This window comes from Etheostoma cragini, chromosome 8 (assembly GCF_013103735.1).
Source record: "Etheostoma cragini isolate CJK2018 chromosome 8, CSU_Ecrag_1.0, whole genome shotgun sequence".
NCBI classification, from domain to species: domain Eukaryota; kingdom Metazoa; phylum Chordata; class Actinopteri; order Perciformes; family Percidae; genus Etheostoma; species Etheostoma cragini.
In genome coordinates, this window is record NC_048414.1 from 17,527,973 (window position 1) to 17,549,438 (window position 21,466).

At 39.6% G+C, this 21,466-nt stretch overlaps 1 protein-coding gene and 1 long non-coding RNA gene across 2 annotated transcripts in view; one reads left to right on the forward strand and one right to left on the reverse strand.

The window, feature by feature from the left end:
- Nucleotides 1–21,466, forward strand: part of c8h12orf4 (chromosome 8 C12orf4 homolog) — a 26,547-nt gene continuing 5,081 nt past the window's right edge. The window contains exons 1-13 of the mRNA XM_034878068.1: nt 1–71; nt 3,343–3,538; nt 6,285–6,430; nt 7,056–7,237; nt 7,879–7,978; nt 8,454–8,578; nt 11,094–11,200; nt 11,649–11,846; nt 12,246–12,374; nt 14,265–14,333; nt 14,441–14,643; nt 18,388–18,445; nt 20,252–20,319. Coding sequence (XP_034733959.1) covers nt 3,358–3,538; nt 6,285–6,430; nt 7,056–7,237; nt 7,879–7,978; nt 8,454–8,578; nt 11,094–11,200; nt 11,649–11,846; nt 12,246–12,374; nt 14,265–14,333; nt 14,441–14,643; nt 18,388–18,445; nt 20,252–20,319 — 1,566 coding nt within the window. The 5' untranslated portion in view covers nt 1–71; nt 3,343–3,357. The remainder of the gene's footprint in view (nt 72–3,342; nt 3,539–6,284; nt 6,431–7,055; nt 7,238–7,878; nt 7,979–8,453; nt 8,579–11,093; nt 11,201–11,648; nt 11,847–12,245; nt 12,375–14,264; nt 14,334–14,440; nt 14,644–18,387; nt 18,446–20,251; nt 20,320–21,466) is intronic.
- The window catches only part of LOC117948470, an 18,651-nt gene continuing 7,708 nt past the window's right edge, over nt 10,524–21,466 (reverse strand). The window contains exon 3 of the long non-coding RNA XR_004657450.1: nt 10,524–10,615. This is a non-coding gene — a long non-coding RNA (uncharacterized LOC117948470). The remainder of the gene's footprint in view (nt 10,616–21,466) is intronic.

Sequence of the window (21,466 nt, forward strand, 5' to 3'; positions counted from 1 at the left end):
AGCTACACGCTGCAGCAGTCAGCTGATAGAAACACAACTGAACAGGAGCCTCCGTCTCTTTCACTGTTTCATTTACCGGTAAATATGCCTTTCATAAGATGTATATGTTCACCAAAACAAAGCAAACAGCCATACTCAGCTCGACATTTCCACAACAGACTGCCTCTCTTTTATTATTTTTAACTTTCGTACCTTAAGTGTAAGCTACACTGCTAGCTAGCCTGAAGCTGCATTTACAATAACAAGGTAACGTTTACTGACAGTTTACTGTAACAGGGATTAACCGTAAAACATGGAAACTTTACAGCACTTTTCCTTGGTCATTTACAGTTTAACAAGGCATTAAGGCGATACGCTATAGGCAAAAACATTGTTTTTCCGTGCACTGGCTACTTTTGATATTTTGAGCTATTTTGCTTCCATAAAATCAGTTAACGTGGGATTTGGACCGTGGGGGTGAACACGAATTTGCTTACATCTCGAGGTTGTTCGGGGGAAATTAAGAAACTGTATGTACTTCTTACAAGTGGTGGTTTTTCATTATAACATAATTATGACTAATGTGTTAGGTGCACACAAAGCCAAACTACCTCCTAAAAACATGTAGCATTTAAAGGGTTTTTCTCAACGGATTCCGATGGTGAAGTTCCCACTCCACCTGAAACACACCGCCGGTGTTGTGGCTTCCTTTAACTGTCGATGGTTGTGCCAAGTTCTGCATCCCTGCATGAAGTGCCAACTACTCTGAATCGGATTTACAGCCTGGTTTTTACGACTTTTGACCTTAGATCACCGAAACAGTTCTTACTCACATACATGCATACTTTACATTTAAAATTTTTGGGACTTGGTGTCGACTTGGTGTTCTACTGAACTCCAGTCGTTATTAATATTATTTACTGATTATTAGAAGAGCTGCAGCGAATAAAATCAACGAAGCTTCACTTAACTCCACCTGGTTCTGTTTCATCATCAAAGGTAGCGTTGTTTGTTTGTATTTCATTGTATTTAGGTTGGTTTGTCTTTTTGTAGATGTTGCAAAAGGCTTCATAGTCTGGAGTAACATTTTAAATGAATTGAAATAATAAAAAGAGATATCTAAAATCTACTCTGCAACAACCTTGACTCTTAAATGTTAACAAAAGAAACAAAACAAGAATCATGAACCTGGTTTTATCCAATGTTAACATTTCTCTTCCGGAAATGGATATGTGGAAGTAGCACCCACTTATTACTAAAATAATGACATTTATTTTTTTATTTTTTTTTAAAGATAATTCTTTGGGCTTTTATGGCCTTTTAATAGAAAGGATTGCTTGAAGACAGGGAAGGCAAGAGAGAGGGGGGGGGGCGAACCCATGCCACTGCCAAGGATTAAAAACTACTCTACTGCAGGAGTGTCAAACTCAATTCCACAAAGGGCCACACTTGAAAATAAGAAGCACATCCAGGACCAGACATGTTTGGGTTATTCACATGCTATCATTTCATCGTAAAAGTCAAGAATCTTTTGTTGCATTATTGCATGTCTCATACAATCTTCTCACTTACAGCTTAGTTCACATAAAGACGGGCGGCTGTGGCTCAGTGGTAGAGTGGTTGCCTGCCAATCGGAAGGTTTGTGGTTCGATCCCTGCCCTTGCAGTCATTGCCGAAGTGTCCTTGGGCAAGGCACTGAACCCCGAGTTGCCCCCGGTGCTGCGCATCGGAGTGTGAATGTGTGTGAATGTTTATCTGATGAGCAGGTGGCACCTTGTACGGCAGCCCCGGCCACAGTGTATGAATGTGTGTGAATGGTGAATGTTCCTAGTAGATGTAAAAGCGCTTTGAGCAGTTGTTAAGACTGGAAAAGCGCTATATAAATACAGCACATTTACATTTACATTTAAAGACCCAAAAAAGTCAATAATAAATTAACTTAGCCATCAAAGAAAGAACAACAAAGAAAGTTTAACAAAAACATTGGAAAAAGTGGCAACAAGGTTGTAAAAAAAGCCACAAAAACTACTTGGGCCAAAGTCTGTTGTGAACCTATAGCCTTGAGTTTGACACGTGAGTTCTACTGGGTGTGCTTGGGGTCGGCCCCTCATAAAACTTGTTATACAAAATTGTCATAATAATAATAAATCATTACATTCATATAGCTCTTTATCATAGACACTCAAAGCGCTAATCTAATCTATCATAATCTAAGTAATCAACTGGGGGAAGTTTTGTGGTTTTAGGCTAGTTAAAATGTTTACCCTATTCACATGTAGTGTCTCCCCTTAATGAGTAAGTCCTGGTCTGCTTGTACTGTATGGGAACGCTGTTGTCTCTGTTGTGTCAGGTAGTACACCTTGGTTACTTCACATATTTGAAGATATGAGAATGATGGTAAACGCGTCCGTCCTGATGATACACTTGTACAGTCTTCAACACAACAGTTCTGCCATTAAATTGTTTTGTTGTAGTTTTATTGACACTGATAGAGAGGTATTACTTCAACTACATGGTTATTATTGGGGTTGTAGTTTGCAGTGGTGTTCAACTGCACTGCATTATATTGATGTTTCTAATGTTTTAGCCACCACATTTACCAACATGAGAGGGCCAGAATATTAGAAACAAAGTCAATGTAATGCCCTCCAGTACAACACCAGCACCCACTACCACCTCAATAATAAAGATCCATTAGATATGGTGTCCACATTGGGTCATATCCCATGAGGGCGATAAAACAACAAATTTTAGTATATCAGGGATCCGTAGGTTCTTAAAGAGTCTTCAATTTCACAATCAAAATTTAAAGACTTAAAAAGTCTTAAGTTGGCTGAAGTATTGTGTTCTAGGTTTTGAATAATTTTGAACAGGTCTTCATTTTTTAATGTCCATGCAACACTACCTCTAATGTTAGTTTTACTTTATTCTGTGTTGTAGTCCTTTCTTTTGCTATAATTTTGCTGTATGTATAAATGAGACCAACATGCAACTTATATTGCAGCCATTCAGCTGTTGTGCTATTAGCTTTAGTCACTTTCCGATTGTACCACATACATAAAACCAATTTCATTCTTCAGCTTTGGTGAAGTGCAAGTTTAACGATTCTTGGCTTGAAAAAACTGAATTTGGGGCTTAGTTGATGTTGTGACAAAGGTCTTACATATTATACATAATGGTCTTAAAAGGGTCTTAAACCCAACTTTGTGAAACCTGCACAAAGTCTGTATTTAAAAACAAAACATTTAAAAGTAGAATTGACGGCAGAGCTGCTCTATTTGATTGCTTCACATTGTATGATCACCTAATGAAGTGGCCAACAAGTATATATGACTCTGATTCGTTTGACATGTTGTCTTCTATTTTTCAGCCGCGACCATGAAGAAGAACAAAGGCAAAATGAACAGTACTGCTGAGAAGGAGTTTGTGTTTGAGTTCAGGGTAGGGAAAAATAACTGTGTCCTCAAAGTGCCTCTGCAGTTTCCTGTTCAAGAGAACGTCAGCGACCTTCATGGACGCCTGATGCTGCTACACAAAATACCCTGCTACATAGAAAATGGTGAGTTTTCTGCTCTTGGTAAAAGAAAACCTATTATACAAGTGACAGAACTTTTGTATTTGCAGTGTTATCCTGCTCGCAGCAGGGGGAGTTGACTTTGTCAAAAAAGTCTTAGTTTTCTTCATTTTTGCATTTCTGAGGCGATCCCTGCTCCACTTTCTATGTAAATATCTTTTTTGGGGGCTTTTATTTGAGAGGACCGGAAAAGGAGGAGAGAGGGGGGGAAAGACCATACAGGTATTGGGAATGAGATGCAGCAAAGGGCTGTGGGTCGGTTTTGAACCCGGGCGGCTGTGGTAAGGACTGAGCCTTGGTACATGGGGTGCACACTCTACCAGGTGAGCTGCCAAGGGTGCCCCCTGCACCACTCTCTCAACGGATGTATAGACCATCTGGGGCTGTGTGTGGTTAGAGTCGGACACAATGTTGATAATTGGTGACTGCTAAAATTGTAATTAAACTTCGTGATTTAAATCAATCAATCAATCAAACTTTATTTCTAGAGCACATTTAAAAACAACCAGGTTGACCAAAGTGCTGTACATAGACATGGAACAATAAATAGACAGAATACAACACCAGACAAATACAACATACAGTTCTCATGCGGTATTAAAAGCCAGGGAATAAAAATGTGTTTTAAATTGCTATTTAAAAACCGGAAGGCTAGGGGCCAGTTTGACATGTAGAGGCAGCTCATTCCAAAGTCTCGGGGCTGCGGCTGAGAAAGCCCGATCCCCTCTACTCTTCAGCCGTGTTTTAGGGGCAACAAGAAGAGACTGGTTTGCAGACCTTAAAGATCTTGAAGGAGCATGTGGCTTCAACAGCTCAGTTATGTAGACTGGAGCTAGTCCATGGAGGGCTTTAAAAACAAACAATAACATCTTAAAATCAATCCTAAAAGTAACTGGGAGCCAGTGGAGCGAGGCAAGGACAGGGGTGATGTTATCTCGCATTTAATGTATGTAAATAATTTAATGTATTTTCTCAAGTCGTAAATTTAATATCATCTATTTTTACGTGTAAAATCTAAATTCTTGTAACAAAAACAAAACATTCAAATGGGTTAGAAGAAACTAACAACATTTTTAAAATGGCTCCCTGTTAGCTGCCACTAAGGTAGCAGCTACTCTGGTCCACATGTAACATATTAAACCAGACATGCCAGTCCTAACACATATATAAGTATCAATAAAAACCTGTTCAGGACAAGAAAGTAAGTAAGTAAGGTAAGTTGAAAAAACTAAATTAGTCAGTTTGGTTAATTAGTGCTGGGATTGTTGTTATTGTGTTCTTTTTCAGTATTTTAAAACTTGCCTTACTGGGTGCTTCAATGGTCATGGTTGGTAACTTGTTGGACATTTTGATATGTCCGCACATTACAGATCTGCGTAATGCATCTGTTCTGGGCTTTTGGTGAATCAGTAACTTCCAGTAGCCTGCCTGGTATTGTGACTATGTTGGAATTTCACTTATTTTATTTGTAAGTACAGACGTATTGGTTGTCTACTAGCGAATATGTTTCTAAAGAAACTCATTAGATTACATGCCAACCGATACTCTACTCTGAGCCCTGAGAGACTGGCATGCGTTCTCTCTTTCTCACAACTAACTAAAAGGACAACAAACATAAAAGAAACTTTGGATTCTGTTTGTTGGAAATGAATCTATATTTTTTTGCGACCAAATGTTATTTCAAGATTACTAACAATTAAAAGCAATATGCTGAGACATGAGAATGTGTCTCACGACCAATAAAAAAATATAAACAAACAACACACACCAAAACAGACATACACACAGACAGAAACAAGGGACCAATCACATGCGTAAATAGAGGCGAGAAGGCCGCAGCACCAGTCTACAGCATGACCTTCACCGAGTCCGCAATGCTGGACCGAGGGACCAAGTTTTTTAATTCTGGAGCTCCATTCACGCAAGCTGAAAGTTTCAAATATACAACATTAAAAAAAGAAAGGGGGGAGGCGGCTCTAGCTCACCCAGTAAGAGTGTTTGCCCCATGTAGGCCGAGTCCCACAGCACCTGTCCTGTCCTGTCCTGCTCTGTCCTGTCCTGTCCTGCTCTGGGTTCAAATCCAACCTGCGGCCCTTTGCTGTGTGTCATTCCCCCATCTCTCTCCCCCTTTCATGTCTACTACATAATAATAAAGGGAAAAGCCCCCAAAAAATAATCTAAAAAAGGAAAGGGTCCATGTACAAACAGACACATCATAAGGCGATTTTCCAATAGGTTGTAGTCATTGTCTTAGCAGCCGTGAGTCCAGCAAACACAGCACGTTTTTTAGTTTTAGAGAACTGAAGGTCTGACGGATCGTTCAGTATCATAACATTGACAGAAACAGGCACAGTAACATTTATCAGGGCAGATATTTTGGATGCAATATTGTTGCAGAACTGACCGACGGGAGAGCACTCCCAGAAAATGTGAAGAAAAGTGCCCCGAGCCTTCAGCGGGCAGAAAGTGCATAGAGGGCAGTTCATTACTTTAATGCGATACATTTTCACAGGGGTGTGATATATCCTATGAATGAAATTAGGAGATGAATCTGTTCCATTAATATTCCCGGGGAAAGAGTTGATATGGTCAGCATTCATACTGTTAGTTGGAAACCTACATGGATGGAATGGATCCCGCCCTTTGATTTTGCAGCATACTACTTGGTTTGGATAGAAATATACACATTTTTGTAATGACTGTTGGTGTGTGTGCACATCTCCTCCTGCAGAGCTAAAGACCTCTCTTTCCAACTTCATGGAGAGGGAGACCACCGTGGATTACGACAGGGAGGCAGAGCTGGCCCTGCAAAGACTTACAACCGGCGATGTAGATGTCAACCAGCTCGCCACAGCCTGGGCCAGGTCTTATGTGGAGGTGATAGCACATTTCAGGATGTTATCAGTGTTGTGAAGCCCTTCTGACACACTACAGCCAGACATTTAGGACTGGCTACCAGTTTGCATTTGACTGCAGTCAGACAGAAATACACATTCCAGCTTCCTAATAGTTTCTTTACTCCGCTATGACATAACATTAAACTGATAATCTTTGAGTTGCGGACAATCCAAGACATTTGAGGACGTCGCTTTCGGGAAACACTGACATTTTATTGACTGAACAACTAATCCAATAATTGAGAAAATAATTGACAGATTAAAAATAACAATTTAAAAAAATTAAAAAATAATAGTTGATTGCAGCCCTAGAACAGAGCAGAACACTCAAAATGTGTAGACATCTCATTTAGCCTTCCTCTTTTGTCTTCCTGTGGACACATTAAATGAAGTTTCCCCCCCTCCTACTAAAAATCCGGATCTGACTGGCCCCTCTTATACTCTCAGTATGCGCAACAGATCATCACCCACGATTACAGTCTTACTTTTATACAGTAGAGCAACCATTCCACGTGTTAGGGGTGGGTCTCTTTGCCTTTTGTGAAAACACTTACATTTTACAAATACAAATAAGAGTAATTTTCTTTCTTCTGACAATGTTTTAGACTACACTGGAGCACGCCCGGCCCGAAGAGCCCAGTTGGGATGAGGACTTTGCTGGTGTTTACCATGAGCTGATCCACTCCCCTGCCTCAGACACCCTTCTCAACCTGGAGCACAACTACTTTGTTAGCATCTCCGAGCTCATCAGTGAGAGAGACATGGAGATTAAGAAGCTACAAGAGAGGTTGGTATTTAGGATTATTGCTTTGGATTTCCTGCACGTACTGTATTTTCCTCCGTCTTTCTTTGTAAGTTCACATGTGTATGACTAAAGCTGTGCTCAACTTCTATTCCTGGGGTGCTTTCACACCTTAAGAAGTTTGGTCCATGTGGTCCAGACAAAAAAAAAAAGATATATTGTTGTGTTTTAGTTCTGGTCTTGTTCACACAAATGTTTTAGGGGGATACATTTGGGATGTGTGGTTGCTACATTTCATATATATATATTATTTAAATTTTTTTAAGGCGGGTTATGCTAAATAGACAGACAAGGACGTATGCTCAATACACCTCCTATTTCAGTAATTTAGTGTTAAAGTGACGTGTGCACCCATGGTTGTTTTTGCATAAATAAAGGATAGATATGGGAGTATCAGCCTGTTTGTGATCAGCTAATATATTTAACGGTAGTTTTAGCTTTTGAGTTCACACCACAAATGCAACTCGCCACTTGGAAGTTGGCTAAGACCGGCCCCAAAAAAGAAAAACGCACCACAGTTTGTTTGGACCAAACCGGTTGGGTATGAAAGCACCCAGAAAACAACAAAAAAGAAGCAGAATTCCTCATCAGTCTAATAATACACTGACTATTTTTCTGTGTGGCAGGCAAGCTGCTGAAATGGACAAAGTGATGCATCAGTTGGGGAATACTTTGAGCGACCAGGATGTAAATGCGGTTGCCTCTCAACACTTTGATGCACAGCAGGTAAAAAAAGAAGTTGGCCTGCTCTGTAGCAGTGTTGAAAGCAGGTGTACCTTGATCCCGGTCACCCACTCGCCCGGCTGCTCGGGGCCTGCTGGAGGACTGCTAACACAAGCTACAGTATGTTGGTTGCACCAGCTATGGCGTGCTGGCTAGCTGCGGAAGTATATGGTTTTGATTCCATGGATTAAATTAAGCCATGGAAATGTATTGTGATATAACCTCTAAATACAATTTATGAACCTGAAAATTAGCATAAAGTGAGAATTTTAATGTTTATTTTGTTTATCTTTGCACCAACAACCAAGGCACATTCCTTGTGAGTGCTATTTATAATACCTGGCATAAATCCTTTTCCAATTCTTATTCTGATGATTGGTACCAAGGGATTCATTAGGCCACCTAGTTTTAATATGATACCAATATCTTCACTCTAGCTTTAAAGTCAAAGCCTTTGACTTTGTCTTCTTTTGAGCAGGTGTTGGAGAATAAGTGGGCCAGTGAGCTGAAGCAAGTTACTGGCATTCAGAAGCATGAGTATCAGCAATGGGTCATCAGTCTGCACCAAGACCTGCGGAAATCCAACAACAGCAGCCAAATCAAGTGAGTTTGTGTATGCAGACAACGGACTTTGTTAAAATGTTTTATATATGTGAATACTGAACCATGATCTTTGTTTGTGTACATTAGGGCTAAACAATTTTGGAAAAATTCTAAATGCCTTTTTTTTCCTGCCAGATATTGCAATTTCGATTTGCAATTTATTTTCTTAAAATTTAGCTGAAGTTCAGTATTCAGTGTGTCAAATATAAAACATGCCATAGCGCATTATAACATGAGACACCACCAAAACTGCTCAATATACTTAAGAAAGCGTAAATTCCCACAATAAGTGTTTTTCTTTTAATAAGCATAGAAAAATGGAACAATCAAACACAGAACATTTATCACAAAAGCTAAAGTTATAGTGATAATAAAAATAACTCCAATAAAAGAAATATCAGTACTTTCTTTTAAACCAAAATGTCTTATATGCCACAGTTCAATAGTAGCATCAACACATTGCACCTGTTACCATCATGTTAGACAAAGCAATACAAAATAAATAAAAAATCCACTTAAAATGAGAGGTTTCTGTAAACAATCTGTGATATGTAACATTATTCCAGCATATGTAAAGCATGTCCAGCATACTTTTAAATCCTTGTAAAATACACTCCTTATCACTCTTGCCTTTGGCTCACTTTACACCCATACACATCTGAACAGACTCTTTCTGTTCAGATCTTACTCAAATACCGAGGCAAAGCAATAGTTGATCCAAGTTAATGAACACTGGAGTTGTTGCTTAGTTCCTTACTCTTGTTTGGAAAAGAGAGGCCGCAGGGCAGAAACTGAATAATTGGATGTGCAGATGCGGCGGCTTGGAGGATCATTGTCAAAATACAGCTCATGATCTTTATTTGCAGACAGTGTGGCATTGGTTATAGAGGCTTTGGCTTGTCTGGGCGGTGACCTTGAAGTTCAGCTTAATTTTATTTATATAGTGATTTAGCATAAAAAGTAGTGTTAAACATTAAACCATAAAACTTGAGTTGGATTGAAAGGGGGATCAAAATGCTGATTGGAATTTAAAACGACCAAAAAATGCTTTGCAGTAAATATCTCGTATGTGAATTATGCTACTGAAAAGTCTAATTTAAATAGGGTCAAACTGACTCTTAACCAGTGCTGGGAAGGTACTGCAGAGACCCGAGGAGGAGGTGCAGAAGTCCACCTTCCACCTCTGCCCTTATAGATCTCAACCGCTGCACTTCTGCAGCCGTTCTAATTCAAAACACGACGTGTCTGCTGGCACTTTGAAGTACAGACCCCATTTACATCAAAAATTAAGGGATTAGTAGAGATCAAAAGCTCATTTAGTTTAACTGATGCTCAGCTTTGCTGCATCAGTCATGACTGGCATGTTGGGATAAGAGTTGAGGAAAAAAATCTTGTAGTGGTTAACAGAAAGATAGTTGGATTCATACAGTGATGTAAGAAGTATTTAGTTCCTTTACTTAAATGGTACTGATACCACACTGTAAACATGCTCTGTTACAAGTAAAAGCTGTAGTGAAAGTTGTATGTTAGGTAAAAGTATCTTAGTATTATCAGGGAAATGTACTTAAAGTATTAAAAATAAAAGGTGCTATAAGCGATGTTGAACGTTATTAAACATTTTTTGTCACATACAGCAAACAACTACTCCTAATTTCCACCAGTTGCGGAACGGCGACGGAGTTGGTAGTTTTCCATTAAAGTCAATGTGTGTATTTCCACGGACTAAGGCACGGAGCCCTCTGGAGCAGATACACAGAGCTTTTTATTTTTGGCTGGACTCCGGAGATCTCTGCAGCAATTCAGCACACGGCAGAAACAAAATAAAACATCCCGTTAATTTTCACGGCAGATCATATTTTCCTGCACTACACCTTGACAACACAGCACAGAGGTCTTGGCGTGGCCATGGTAGGATTTGTAAATTCGCTGGGGGAGGGGGGAGGGGACGGGATGAGGAGGAGGGAGGGGCGAGCTAGCCTCCGTCTTGTTTGACAATACTTCAAACGTCAACCATAAGTGACATCGTCCAACATCTCCCTGGAGCACCTTTAAAGTACTGAATTCAAAAAAATCCTCATTTTAGAAACTGGAAGTGATCAGAACTGTCCATCAACTATGTTTAATCAGCTAATCATTTCCACTGTGCTTGTTGGCTGGCATATTGTTGCATAGTTTCATTTATAATAAACCCTTGTATTTTAGAAACATGTGTTTTGTCAGCAACAATCCTAATTTTTAGTAACTAGTAACTACAGTTACAAGTAACTAGTAACTAAAGCTCCTTTTTAAAAAGAATTCAAAAGTGCCTTATCTGTTCATGAATATCTTTTTACTGGGCAGTATAAAAATCATTTTAGAAAATATAAAAGAAGTCAGCGTTGCACTTTCCGTTTTTTACTGGGAATAAACCAGACTTTGTCAGTACGCTTGTACAGGCTAAACTATTAGTTATACACACACACACACACACACACACACACTTATTGAATGATTTGTTTGTATGATTGGTTTCCAGTGAGGAGATTAAGGTTCAGTCCAGCCAGCTGTCGGAGTTGGCAGATTCTGGGGCCAGGATGTTTGAGGAGCAGCCTCAGCTGGAGGAGAGTTTCACCATACACTTAGGTGCTTGATTTCTTATTCTTTTTGTGATTAACAAGTTTTTATTTTATATTATAACTCACAACATTCGTCCTGATTCGATTCTTTCATTTTACATGGGTGCCGATTTGATGTGTATTGCCATTTACATTTATTGCGATTCTCGAAGTAATACACTTCTGGAGACAATATATCAGTCTGAATCGCATATGATGTACTACATGTTGTCATGGAGTCCGCAGTCCCGTATAAACAGAATATTTAGGTCAATCATCAATTTAAAAACAAAACATTGATTCTAGGGAAAATAATTGATTTTAAAAATTGTCAACTGTCAGGGAAAGAAATCACAATACATATGATGTTTGATTTAAATAAAACATTATATGAAACACTTACACACACAGACACACACTCACTCACTCACACACACACACCCCTAATATACAGTGTATGTTTATATTGTGATCAGGAGCACAACTGAAGACGATGCACAACCTGCGGCTGGTCCGGGCAGACGTGCTGGACTTGTGTAAGCACCGGCGGCACGGCAGCGGCGGAGAAAAGCTCCGGCGGCTGCAGACGGCCCTCTCGCTCTACTCCTCCTCCCTCTGTGGACTGGTGCTGCTGGTCGACAACAGGGTCAACTCCTACAGCGGCATCAAGAGAGGTCAGGGGACACTGTAGTGTTGGGGTTTTCTTACAGATGTTGTCACCTGGACAACCTTGTTGGTGTTTTGTAGAAAGACAAGACTCTAATTGTCTCTCAATTTAACAGTGATGATAACATTATTCTTTCATTCCTCTTTCATTGATTTGTTTAAAGACCAGAGACTCCATTCACCTATAAGTTTTTCCGGGACAATAATAAAAAAAATAAAAAAAAAAGTAACCAAGTGGGTTGTAAAATGTACTTGCCCAACATGCAATGATTCTTGTTGAACCCTGTTTGGATAGATTTCTTTTTTTTCGTGTTAGAGTGTAGTATAGAGACATAATTATCTGGCTAAATATTAACGCTAACCTTCTGCATTATTTCATCCCTGGCCTGTTCTTTGTTGACCCCCAGACTTTGCAACTGTGGCGAAGGAGTGTACAGACTTCCACTTCCCCTGTCTGGAGGCACAGCTGGACGAGGTGCAGCAGGTGGAGCTCTATGCCAGAGCCCAGCGGAGCAGCAAGCAGAAAGAACAGCCTGGTTAGACTTTTGGTTGTTACAGCTCTGACGTAGACAGAGGATTAGAAAGATAAAGGCTGCTGAGCCTGAGGTTTCCACAAATCTCATCCTGGATGTACAGTTCACCAGAAAGAATCAATCAAGTACAAAATCAAGAATCAAAAGCCTGGAAACGGACTCTGCGGAAGATTTTTTCTTTCTTTTTATGACAGCTATGCATTCCAAAACGCTCAACTAACATACACTTTGTGCCTGTGCGCTACACAGGCACAAAGCTACAAGATTCAAGTGGTTGTGCCATCTAAACCAGAGATCTTCAACAGGGGGTCCGTGACCCCTAGTGGGTCCTCAGAGTTAGTGCAGGGGGTCCGCCAAATTAGTTTGTTTTTTCAAAACATTAAAATATGTCTGAAAATAAACATTTATACTAATCCAACGTATCAATAGCAGAAATAATTGGCCTATTTGTGAAAAAATTTAAACATTGAAGACAAGCTTACTTTAGTTAAGGTGGCCACTATGGGAGCCATACAGTTTAGTTTAAGGATTCACTGTGCCTTCCACATGTATGTTTATCGTGAAGACATGAAGTATGAATAATTTATTATAGTTTATTTCCGTTCATTCAGCCCAGTTATATATGCAACTCAATTTTATACAAAATAAATCCAGGGGTCCCTACTTGGTCTCTCTTTCAGCTAAAGGGTCTTTGGCTTAAAAAACATAGAAGACCTAGATCTAAACAGTTGTTTTTTTTGCCTAATTTTGTCTCTCAAAAAACATAGTATACCGAAATTTACTGGGTTTGATGATTAGCAAGACAAGAAAGAGCACCTTTATCTTTTTTCCACTTAAATCTTTATTGACCTCACATTCAACAACCAACACTAACAAATAAAGCAAAAAAATAATCTGCTTGGGCTTTTCTTCACTTTTTTTACAGTGTTGGAGAGAGTAATGTTTCCATTAACTATTGTTAAGTCCTGTATGAAGTCCATATTCCGCCCAGTTGTGCTTCTTTTAGCCTTAGTGTGTGTGTTTAAATCTTTCTGTCGAAAAGATTTTTTTCGCAGATGATAGCCATTGGTTTATCATTGGTGGTGTTTCCATCCCCAGTTCCGGCTGATAGCTTTTTTTTGCTAGCTACTCGCTGTAGTTTGATAAATGTTCTATCACTAGCAATAATGTTTTCTTCAAGAAAATTAGTATCTTTATCTTTCACATGAGATTAAAATTGAAACTGTCTTCAAAAAAATGAGCGGAGGGGTAGTATAACTTAAAGGTTCCGACACACTAACCCAATAATCCTAAACCGTTTGACAATCTGGCGAGGTCGGTGACTCGAGTCTGTTCGATGTGTTTCATGCCATCGCCCGTCGGAGGGGCCGGCAGCCAGCATTTGGGCCGACCTGAGATGCTCAGTCGAAAGCCGGCCACTGCCGGCATTTGAACTTGGACTAATCATGTTGGTGGAGTGCTAACATGGAAATGACAAGTAGGATGAGTGTGACTACATGTGAAATCTTTTAAACTGACCTTTTGTTGATCTGAAATGAAGACAGAGTAGATATAAAACTGCCTTAACATTGTTGCGGTACAGTAACTTTACACTGCAAAACACTTCACAGAGTTGGAGTACGTCAGCAACATGCCAGTAGTATGACAGGGGGTTTAAATAGTCAGGAGGTAGAAGACACTTTACATTACTGCTACTCCATTGAAGGGAAAGTGTGTCCAGATGCTATCACAGCACAGCTAGAGTGGTTGTTGGAGTAGCGCTGTATATAGAAACATTCTTTCTAGTTTACAAGACTTTCAAGGAAAGTCAAGCCCCCATTGCTGTGAACTGTCCGTATGAGATATTTAGATTAATCTGTCTTACCTTCTGTTTTTCTATGTTTATCCTTACAGAGATTCCAAGAAATGGAGGTGACGATAGGAGCAAAAATGTGGAAAGAAATCCATCTAACATCTTACCAGGTAATGGAAATCAGTAGATTTTTTTTTTAAATTGACACCAGTCAAATACTATTCCGCAAACCGTTTTGCCAATATAACACATTGTACCTGCTGTGTCTCCCTCAAAGGTGAGTTTTATATCTCGCGGCACTCCAACCTGTCCGAGGTCCATGTTGTCTTCCACCTGTGTGTGGACGACAATGTGCGTTCAGGGAACATCACGGCCCGGGACCCGGCCATCATGGGCTTGAGAAACATCCTGAAGGTGTGCTGCACACATGACGTCACCACGGTGACCGTCCCTCTGCTGCTGGTCCACGACATGTCAGAGGTAAGAGGGGCTCAGAACACTGGGAATGTATGTATGTATGTATGTATGTATGTATGTATGTATGTATGTATGTACTGAGGGTTAACACTTTATAACCTTCCCTAATTAAACTTGAGTTAATAGTTATTTAACTGTTGACTAACAGCAAAATGATAATAATGTTCATTAATTATTAGTAATCCTATAATTAATGTTAGTTATTGTTGCAAACATAACATTTCATATATTATGTTAAGTATTTGTTAATGATTACCAAATGATTTAAAAACTGATTTTATAAACTACAAAGAACAAAACCATCAATCGACAAAACCATGTTTCTTGTGTAGAGACTCAAATTGGCCTTGTGGAAAAAAAACACTGTTTTGATAATAACGTAAATGTGTTTTTTAAGATTTATTTAATTTATTTTTAACAAGAAAACAACAGGAATAACTAAAATGGGAAGAGCAAAAGAAACCGATCACGAGAGCCATAAAATATGATTGCAGTTGTTCCAACACCACATAAATGCAACGCAAATGTCAAAAGATAATTCTTCTAACAACCCTGTGATTTGTATGCACTACAAAATGTAATGGGTTTTTCCTTGGCTCATTTTACACGCTTCCAATAAATTTTCTAAGAATCAGGCCAGTAGTTTTTTACCTAATCCAAAACAAACGTACTGTGCCAAAAACAAAATCTTCTTGGCTTAGGTAAATATTACACGTCTGAAAATGAGTAGAAGAATTTTACACTTATAGGGTCCTAACCTTTCTACATTACTCAAACAGTGAATTAATAATTAGTTGTAGGGTCGGCCATGGGGAACACAATGGAAAAACAAATGGGTGAGACTCCCAGACCGTCGTACAACCCTGTGGCTAATCACCGTAGCACAATATCTGGTGGGAATCCCGCCTCGGTGGGCATTCACACACGGTGTGGCAAAAACTTTATTATAGAGATATTTCCATTCATTTTTGTGTTTATTTATTTTTGTGGTATTGTGTTTAGGCTGCGGAGGGGGGTGAGTCTCAACTTTTGGAGAAACACAACCCGTCCTCATGCCGCAGAGGCTAAACATGTATAACCAGCAATCAGACTTGTCAGACGGTTTTAAGGCGGCGTGAGAGTCCAGCACAATATAGATCACCGCCTCTATGACTGCCTCAAGAAAGTTGTAAGACACTAAACAAGTTCGGTGGGAGACGTTGAGCTCTATAGACGATGTGACAGAAAATGGTAGTAGAACCTTTGAGATATAAAGTGTACTTATGCTATGTTGGGGGGTTAAAAAACACAACAGGACGACACAAAAACAGGCCGTTTCATTGACACTCTCCCCGCTCCACAACCCTGCCGCAAATCGCCGGATTGCTGTTTCCCTTTCTGAACGCAGCCTAAGAAGTGTGTGATTGTTTGTGGTTAAAGGTGAAGGAAACCTGCTGGCCACACAAGTCTCCGTGGCTCTAACCGATGACATAGTACGAATTTCTTCTATTTCATTTAGCCTCTGCTTGTTTATGCACTGCATTCTCAGCTGTGGCCTGGCTTGTTGGGCTCTGGCTGTGAATTCAGCCAACAGCTTAACATTTCCCAGGTTTAAAGCCAGGACCGTGAAGTAGAGAGTTGTGTACTCTTCTGTTACTTACCGGTAGTACCTCAGAGTGCTTGTACAGCAGCACTCTCCTCAAATAATAGTGGAGAGGAACAATGAAAGTGTCTGATGAGCCCGAATCAAGCCTAGTTTAGGGAATTACCCCATCTTTAAAAAGAAATCTTGTTGATCCACTGTAAATTTATGTATTTGGGACCTGAAAAGCAACTCCTTCTTAGTTCTTAAACTGAATAGAAAAGTGAAACCTAATAAACTTAAAATCACATAAGTTGGAAAGTAAATTGTCATCAAGCCTCTGTCTGGAGTGCACTTATGCCACAACATGCTCAGTACAAGTTTTCTTCTCATGTCTATTCAAGGGTCTTTGTTCACATAACCAAAGACTTCTAACTTCTGAAGCCTCAGGAACCTGAGGAACTCTAATTAGTAGCTTCTGGTTCCACATCAAAACGTTCCATATGTCACCTTCTAATCAGTCTTGTTTGCCATTTAGTGGAGATGTTTGCCTGTTTATACAAGCCTATTCTTGTGTTTTGGTATTAGTTAATTAGTTATGCTCGATGATCTGCAGACTGCAATCAAAATACAATACGGCTGTGCCTCTTCTTATTTTTTTAGATGTTTTTTTCTTTTCCCCCCTGAGCATTGAAGCCTGGAAATGGAAGTTAGAAGAATTGCATGGTAACATTGTAATGCTAGAGGTGGGGGAAAAAAATCAATACAACATAGTATCGCAATATTTTCTGTGGCAATACTCGGACACCAAGTAGTGATCTATTATTATAAATGTGTTGGTTAGTTTGTCTGCTTGACAATCCCATGTTGTAGCATTTGAATTGAAGTGAGATGAACAAACAGAGAAATTACTCTTTTTAGATAAAACAGATTTGGACAAAAAAGGAAATATATTGCAATTGCAATATGTTTAAAATTGCAATAGTACTGGATCGTGATATGAGTATCGTGATGACATCGTGTCGTGACAATCTTTTTTCTAACTGTAAGAAATTCTTTTCCTTTCCTCAATTGCTTGAGAAAGACCACTGCTGCCTTTAGTGCTATGAACAGCAACAGTCAGCTCAGCACTGGCATCAGCCTCAGTTATGATGAAAAACCCTTAAGTATACTCTCCTGTTGTTTATGCTTCAAAGACTCTTTGTTCATGCCTGTGGCGTTTATGTTGGAATTAGTGGGTGACTCATTTGACAAGGGACTAAACACATGGCAGAATATCTACCTTTCTGACTCTGTGATGACTGCTAAGGTTGCTGTGTGCTTCCTAGAAACAAACACACTCAAATTTGGAGGAAGATGAGATATGCTTGCACTTAAATATTTTGTGTAAAGATAGAGACAGTCACCTGACCGGTGGTCTCACTTTGCCAGACCTATGTCCACAGTGCTGTGGAGAAAGTTCTGGCTACACCACACATACATTCCGGGATAGGAGGAAAAAAACACTCTTGGTTGTTTGCATTTCTTTAAACCAATCTCAATTCTCTTGGGCGGCACTAATCTCTGGTCACAGCGACGGTGGTTCTGCATTATGTTGTGGGGAAGGAACTTGTTTTGGGGGAACATTTACACTCTGCAAAAGACTACACACAGAACAATGTTAGATTGGGTTGTTATGGCACCGTGGATATGACACATACACTTAACCCCCAGTTGCTCCAGAAGCATGCACACTCTCATATTTAGCAATTGGAAGTCGCTTTGGATAAAGGCTGCCGCTAAATGACATGTAATGTAATGTAGATAAAGTTAAATGTACACACAAAACAGTAAGCTATATAAATTAGCTGTATTTATGGTAAAAGTAATTTACTCTGACCAGTGTATTGCTGTGTGTACTTTGTATATAACAAATCCCCGCCAATCGGTCCCAAAAGATCCCAGTACCGATTATCCTGGAAATTAATGGTTGTCTTTCCAGACTACCTAACAGGAGACTTTGCATTTGACCTAGTTAATATATATAGTATCTAATTTGCATACCTGTGCAAGACTCAGACTAGGGATGTAATGTATCAAAAATGTTAAACCGTATGACTCAGCTCTGAAGCCACCCACACAAATTGCTCTGCTTTTTTTGATTTTGAAAAGTGGTTCTAATCTCATTTCTCTCCTCATCTCTGCAGGAGATGACCATACCTTGGTGTCTTAAGAGAGCCGAACTGGTGTTCAAATGCGTCAAAGGTAAGATGAACGTTTTAACACATAACAGCGTGGGCCCTATCTTGGACATTGCACTGCGAAAAGCCCGACGCAAGTGTCTTTGCTAGTTTAAAAGACAGACGCAGTTGTCAATTTCCCGTCTAACGCCCACGTCGTTTAAAGGAATACAACATCGTTTGTTGAAATACGGCTTATCACGGTATCACCTAGCTGTAGATAGGTGGGCCGACGCATTTTTTGTCTCAGTGCATGCATTGTTTTAGTCCGGAGCAGCACCGGCAGCGCTGTCGCTAGTTAACTTAGTGTAGTGAATGGAATCCTATGTTGTCTGTTAGCATGTGTTGAGTAAAAGCGAGCCAAAAAAAAAAAAAAAAAAAAAAAAAGCTTAATTACTTATTGTGGCCTGAGTATTCACAGGTACAAATAGCAATGCAGATTATTACTAGATGATTTCCTTGGCAGATATTTATTTGGGACTATATTGGGTGGAAGCACAATCAAAATACTGCTACATGGTGCCAAGATATCACGCAACAACTCTGTGTGAGTACAGGTCTAATATGGGTTGATCTATCCTGTAAAATAACCATGCGTCATGTTTACAGCAATCACTTACTCTGTGGACAGCTGTTTATTGGGTCCATTTGGATTTTTTCCCAGTTGACTTTATCACACCAAAAAAATATTGGAGAACTGCCGGATGCCTCACGTCCTCGGCCTGTTGAGTAATCGCAACATCCACCTGCTCTTGTTCTATTTCCGAAGCACGCAGCTCCTCTTCTGAAAACTCTGGTTCGTAGAGGGATGATTCTGGATCTTGACCGTCTGAGAAGTCATCTTCTTGGTCTCTTACAAAATCCGACTATAGGAAAAATATGCTATGTTGACAGAAGTTGGGTGGTTTAAGGTGCTGCGTGCCCATGTAGGAGTGCCTCGGCAGTGCTTCCACACAGCCTCACTCTTACTGACAACATGCTAACCGGCAACATAGGATTCCATTCACTACGCTAAGCTAACAAGTGTCAGTGCTGCCGATGTTGCACCGGACTAAGACAATGCATGCACTGAAACAGAAAAGGAAGGTTTCTCTTCCTGAAAATGTCTCCTTCCTGCTTAGTAAATCTGCCATCATACAGTATAGCAAAGCGTCAGGCTTTTAAAAGGAATGGGCGATGACACTCTGATTGGTTTATTGAATGTTACACATAAAACCCGCCTGATTAATCAAGACACTAAGTACAACCCTTTTCTGGCGCACAGACCCTTTTTTCCACCGTTAAACCAACCAAAAGTGGATTCATACATGCCCTAAATGCATCTGTGCCAGGCGCGTCACGTCCTGCGCTTCGATTGTTAAAAAACAAGGCCCCATGTTACTTTTTTAACTTGTATTGTCACCCATTCTGCTGTACATTAGTGTATTCTTTACACATGTATTGATGGTTAACCATTTGGAAACGTGACTTGTGATGAGATGCAGTATTTCCAGCTGGCATTTGATAGAAGAGGTCTGTCAAGCCCGTAACACACAAGGTCTTTTACTGTTTTCTTTTAAGGTTTTACTACATACTTCTTGTTTTCCCTGAATAGTAATGTTCTGAGGATATGCACTCAGACAGATCTTTAAGCCATTTACCAAATACTTGGTCTATGTACATTTTTGATGAATGTAAATAGATACAATCTCTTTTGTCATACATTTTTTTTAAATATATTTTTTCCCTACTTATTTTTTTCTTCTATTTTATGTCATTTCTAAACACAATGAAAACATCCCTTTGGATTGTCCACATTTAAAAACAGATGGATGTTACATTCTGTTTTCAGGCTTCATGATGGAAATGGCCTCGTGGGATGGAGGAATATCACGCACGGTCCAGTTTCTAGTGCCAAAGGTGAGAGCAGAATGTACTGCCTCTATTTTTTGTTCAACAACTTTTAACTAAGGTAACACACAATCATTCTTTGAGCAATTGCTTGCCAGCAAATCTCTGTTAATTCAACAGAAATGTATACCAAAAGGGATGGTTTAGATAATTTCACCCTAGGGTCCTTTGCACCCCGACCTCAAGCCAAACACCCGAGTTAGCGTTATCAGCTGAATAGCTGAATAGCAAAATGGTAGCAAACTTCTACCTTAGTACAAATATGTTATGTACTCATACAACTTTGTAAGTCACCAGGAGTTTATTTAAATAACACTTGCCTGCTGGCTTCTGCTCTGTGCTGCTACTTCTAGCGATAGAAAGACTGTGTTACTGTGCTACACACACCGAAAAGGTACAAACATATTTATTAATTTAACTTACTTTTAAAAAGTAAGTTCTTTAGTACAACTAGCAGGAGACAAGTTATAATAAGTAAGTAAGTTTGGAGACACTACCTTATTTAATAATTAAATTAATAAATGTGCATCACAAAAAGCACACCTGGCCTTGTTGTACATAGCTTTGAATGCAAGCAAAGAAGAGAGACTATTTGAAAAGCATGCCATAAATCAGAGACTATAGAGCTTTAGGTTCTCTGGACCGGTGTTTACACTACTGTGATAAAAGAAAGCTTAAACTCATCCATATAATTGTGTGAACTCTAAGGCGATATCTTGAATATACTTGCATATCCATGTCTATCCTTATGTAAAAGAGGAAAAACCTCTATGTTCAGCTTTGACGTTTTCTGTCATATTTTCAAGTGCTGAATGTAGCATGACTGTTATTTTATTTTGGGCTTGGCTGGATGTTGGATACCTATAGCTTTTGCGGTTTGTCAGGAAAGGCAGCAGAGCTTACAGCGCAATCTTATGTTGACACATTACAATGATAAAAACCAGCGGCATCAAAGGACTGTTTCCTGTCAGCTACATGCTCAGACACCATTCAAAATAGCACGTCTGAAACAACATTGTTTTCTATGCCTCAAAGAGACACGGCGGCTAAATATATACGCGCTGTGTTTGTGTGTGGATGAATGATGTATGAATGCATAAAGATTAATGCTTAACATTCTTTTTTGACGGATGGCGATGATTGGAGTGACAAGGTA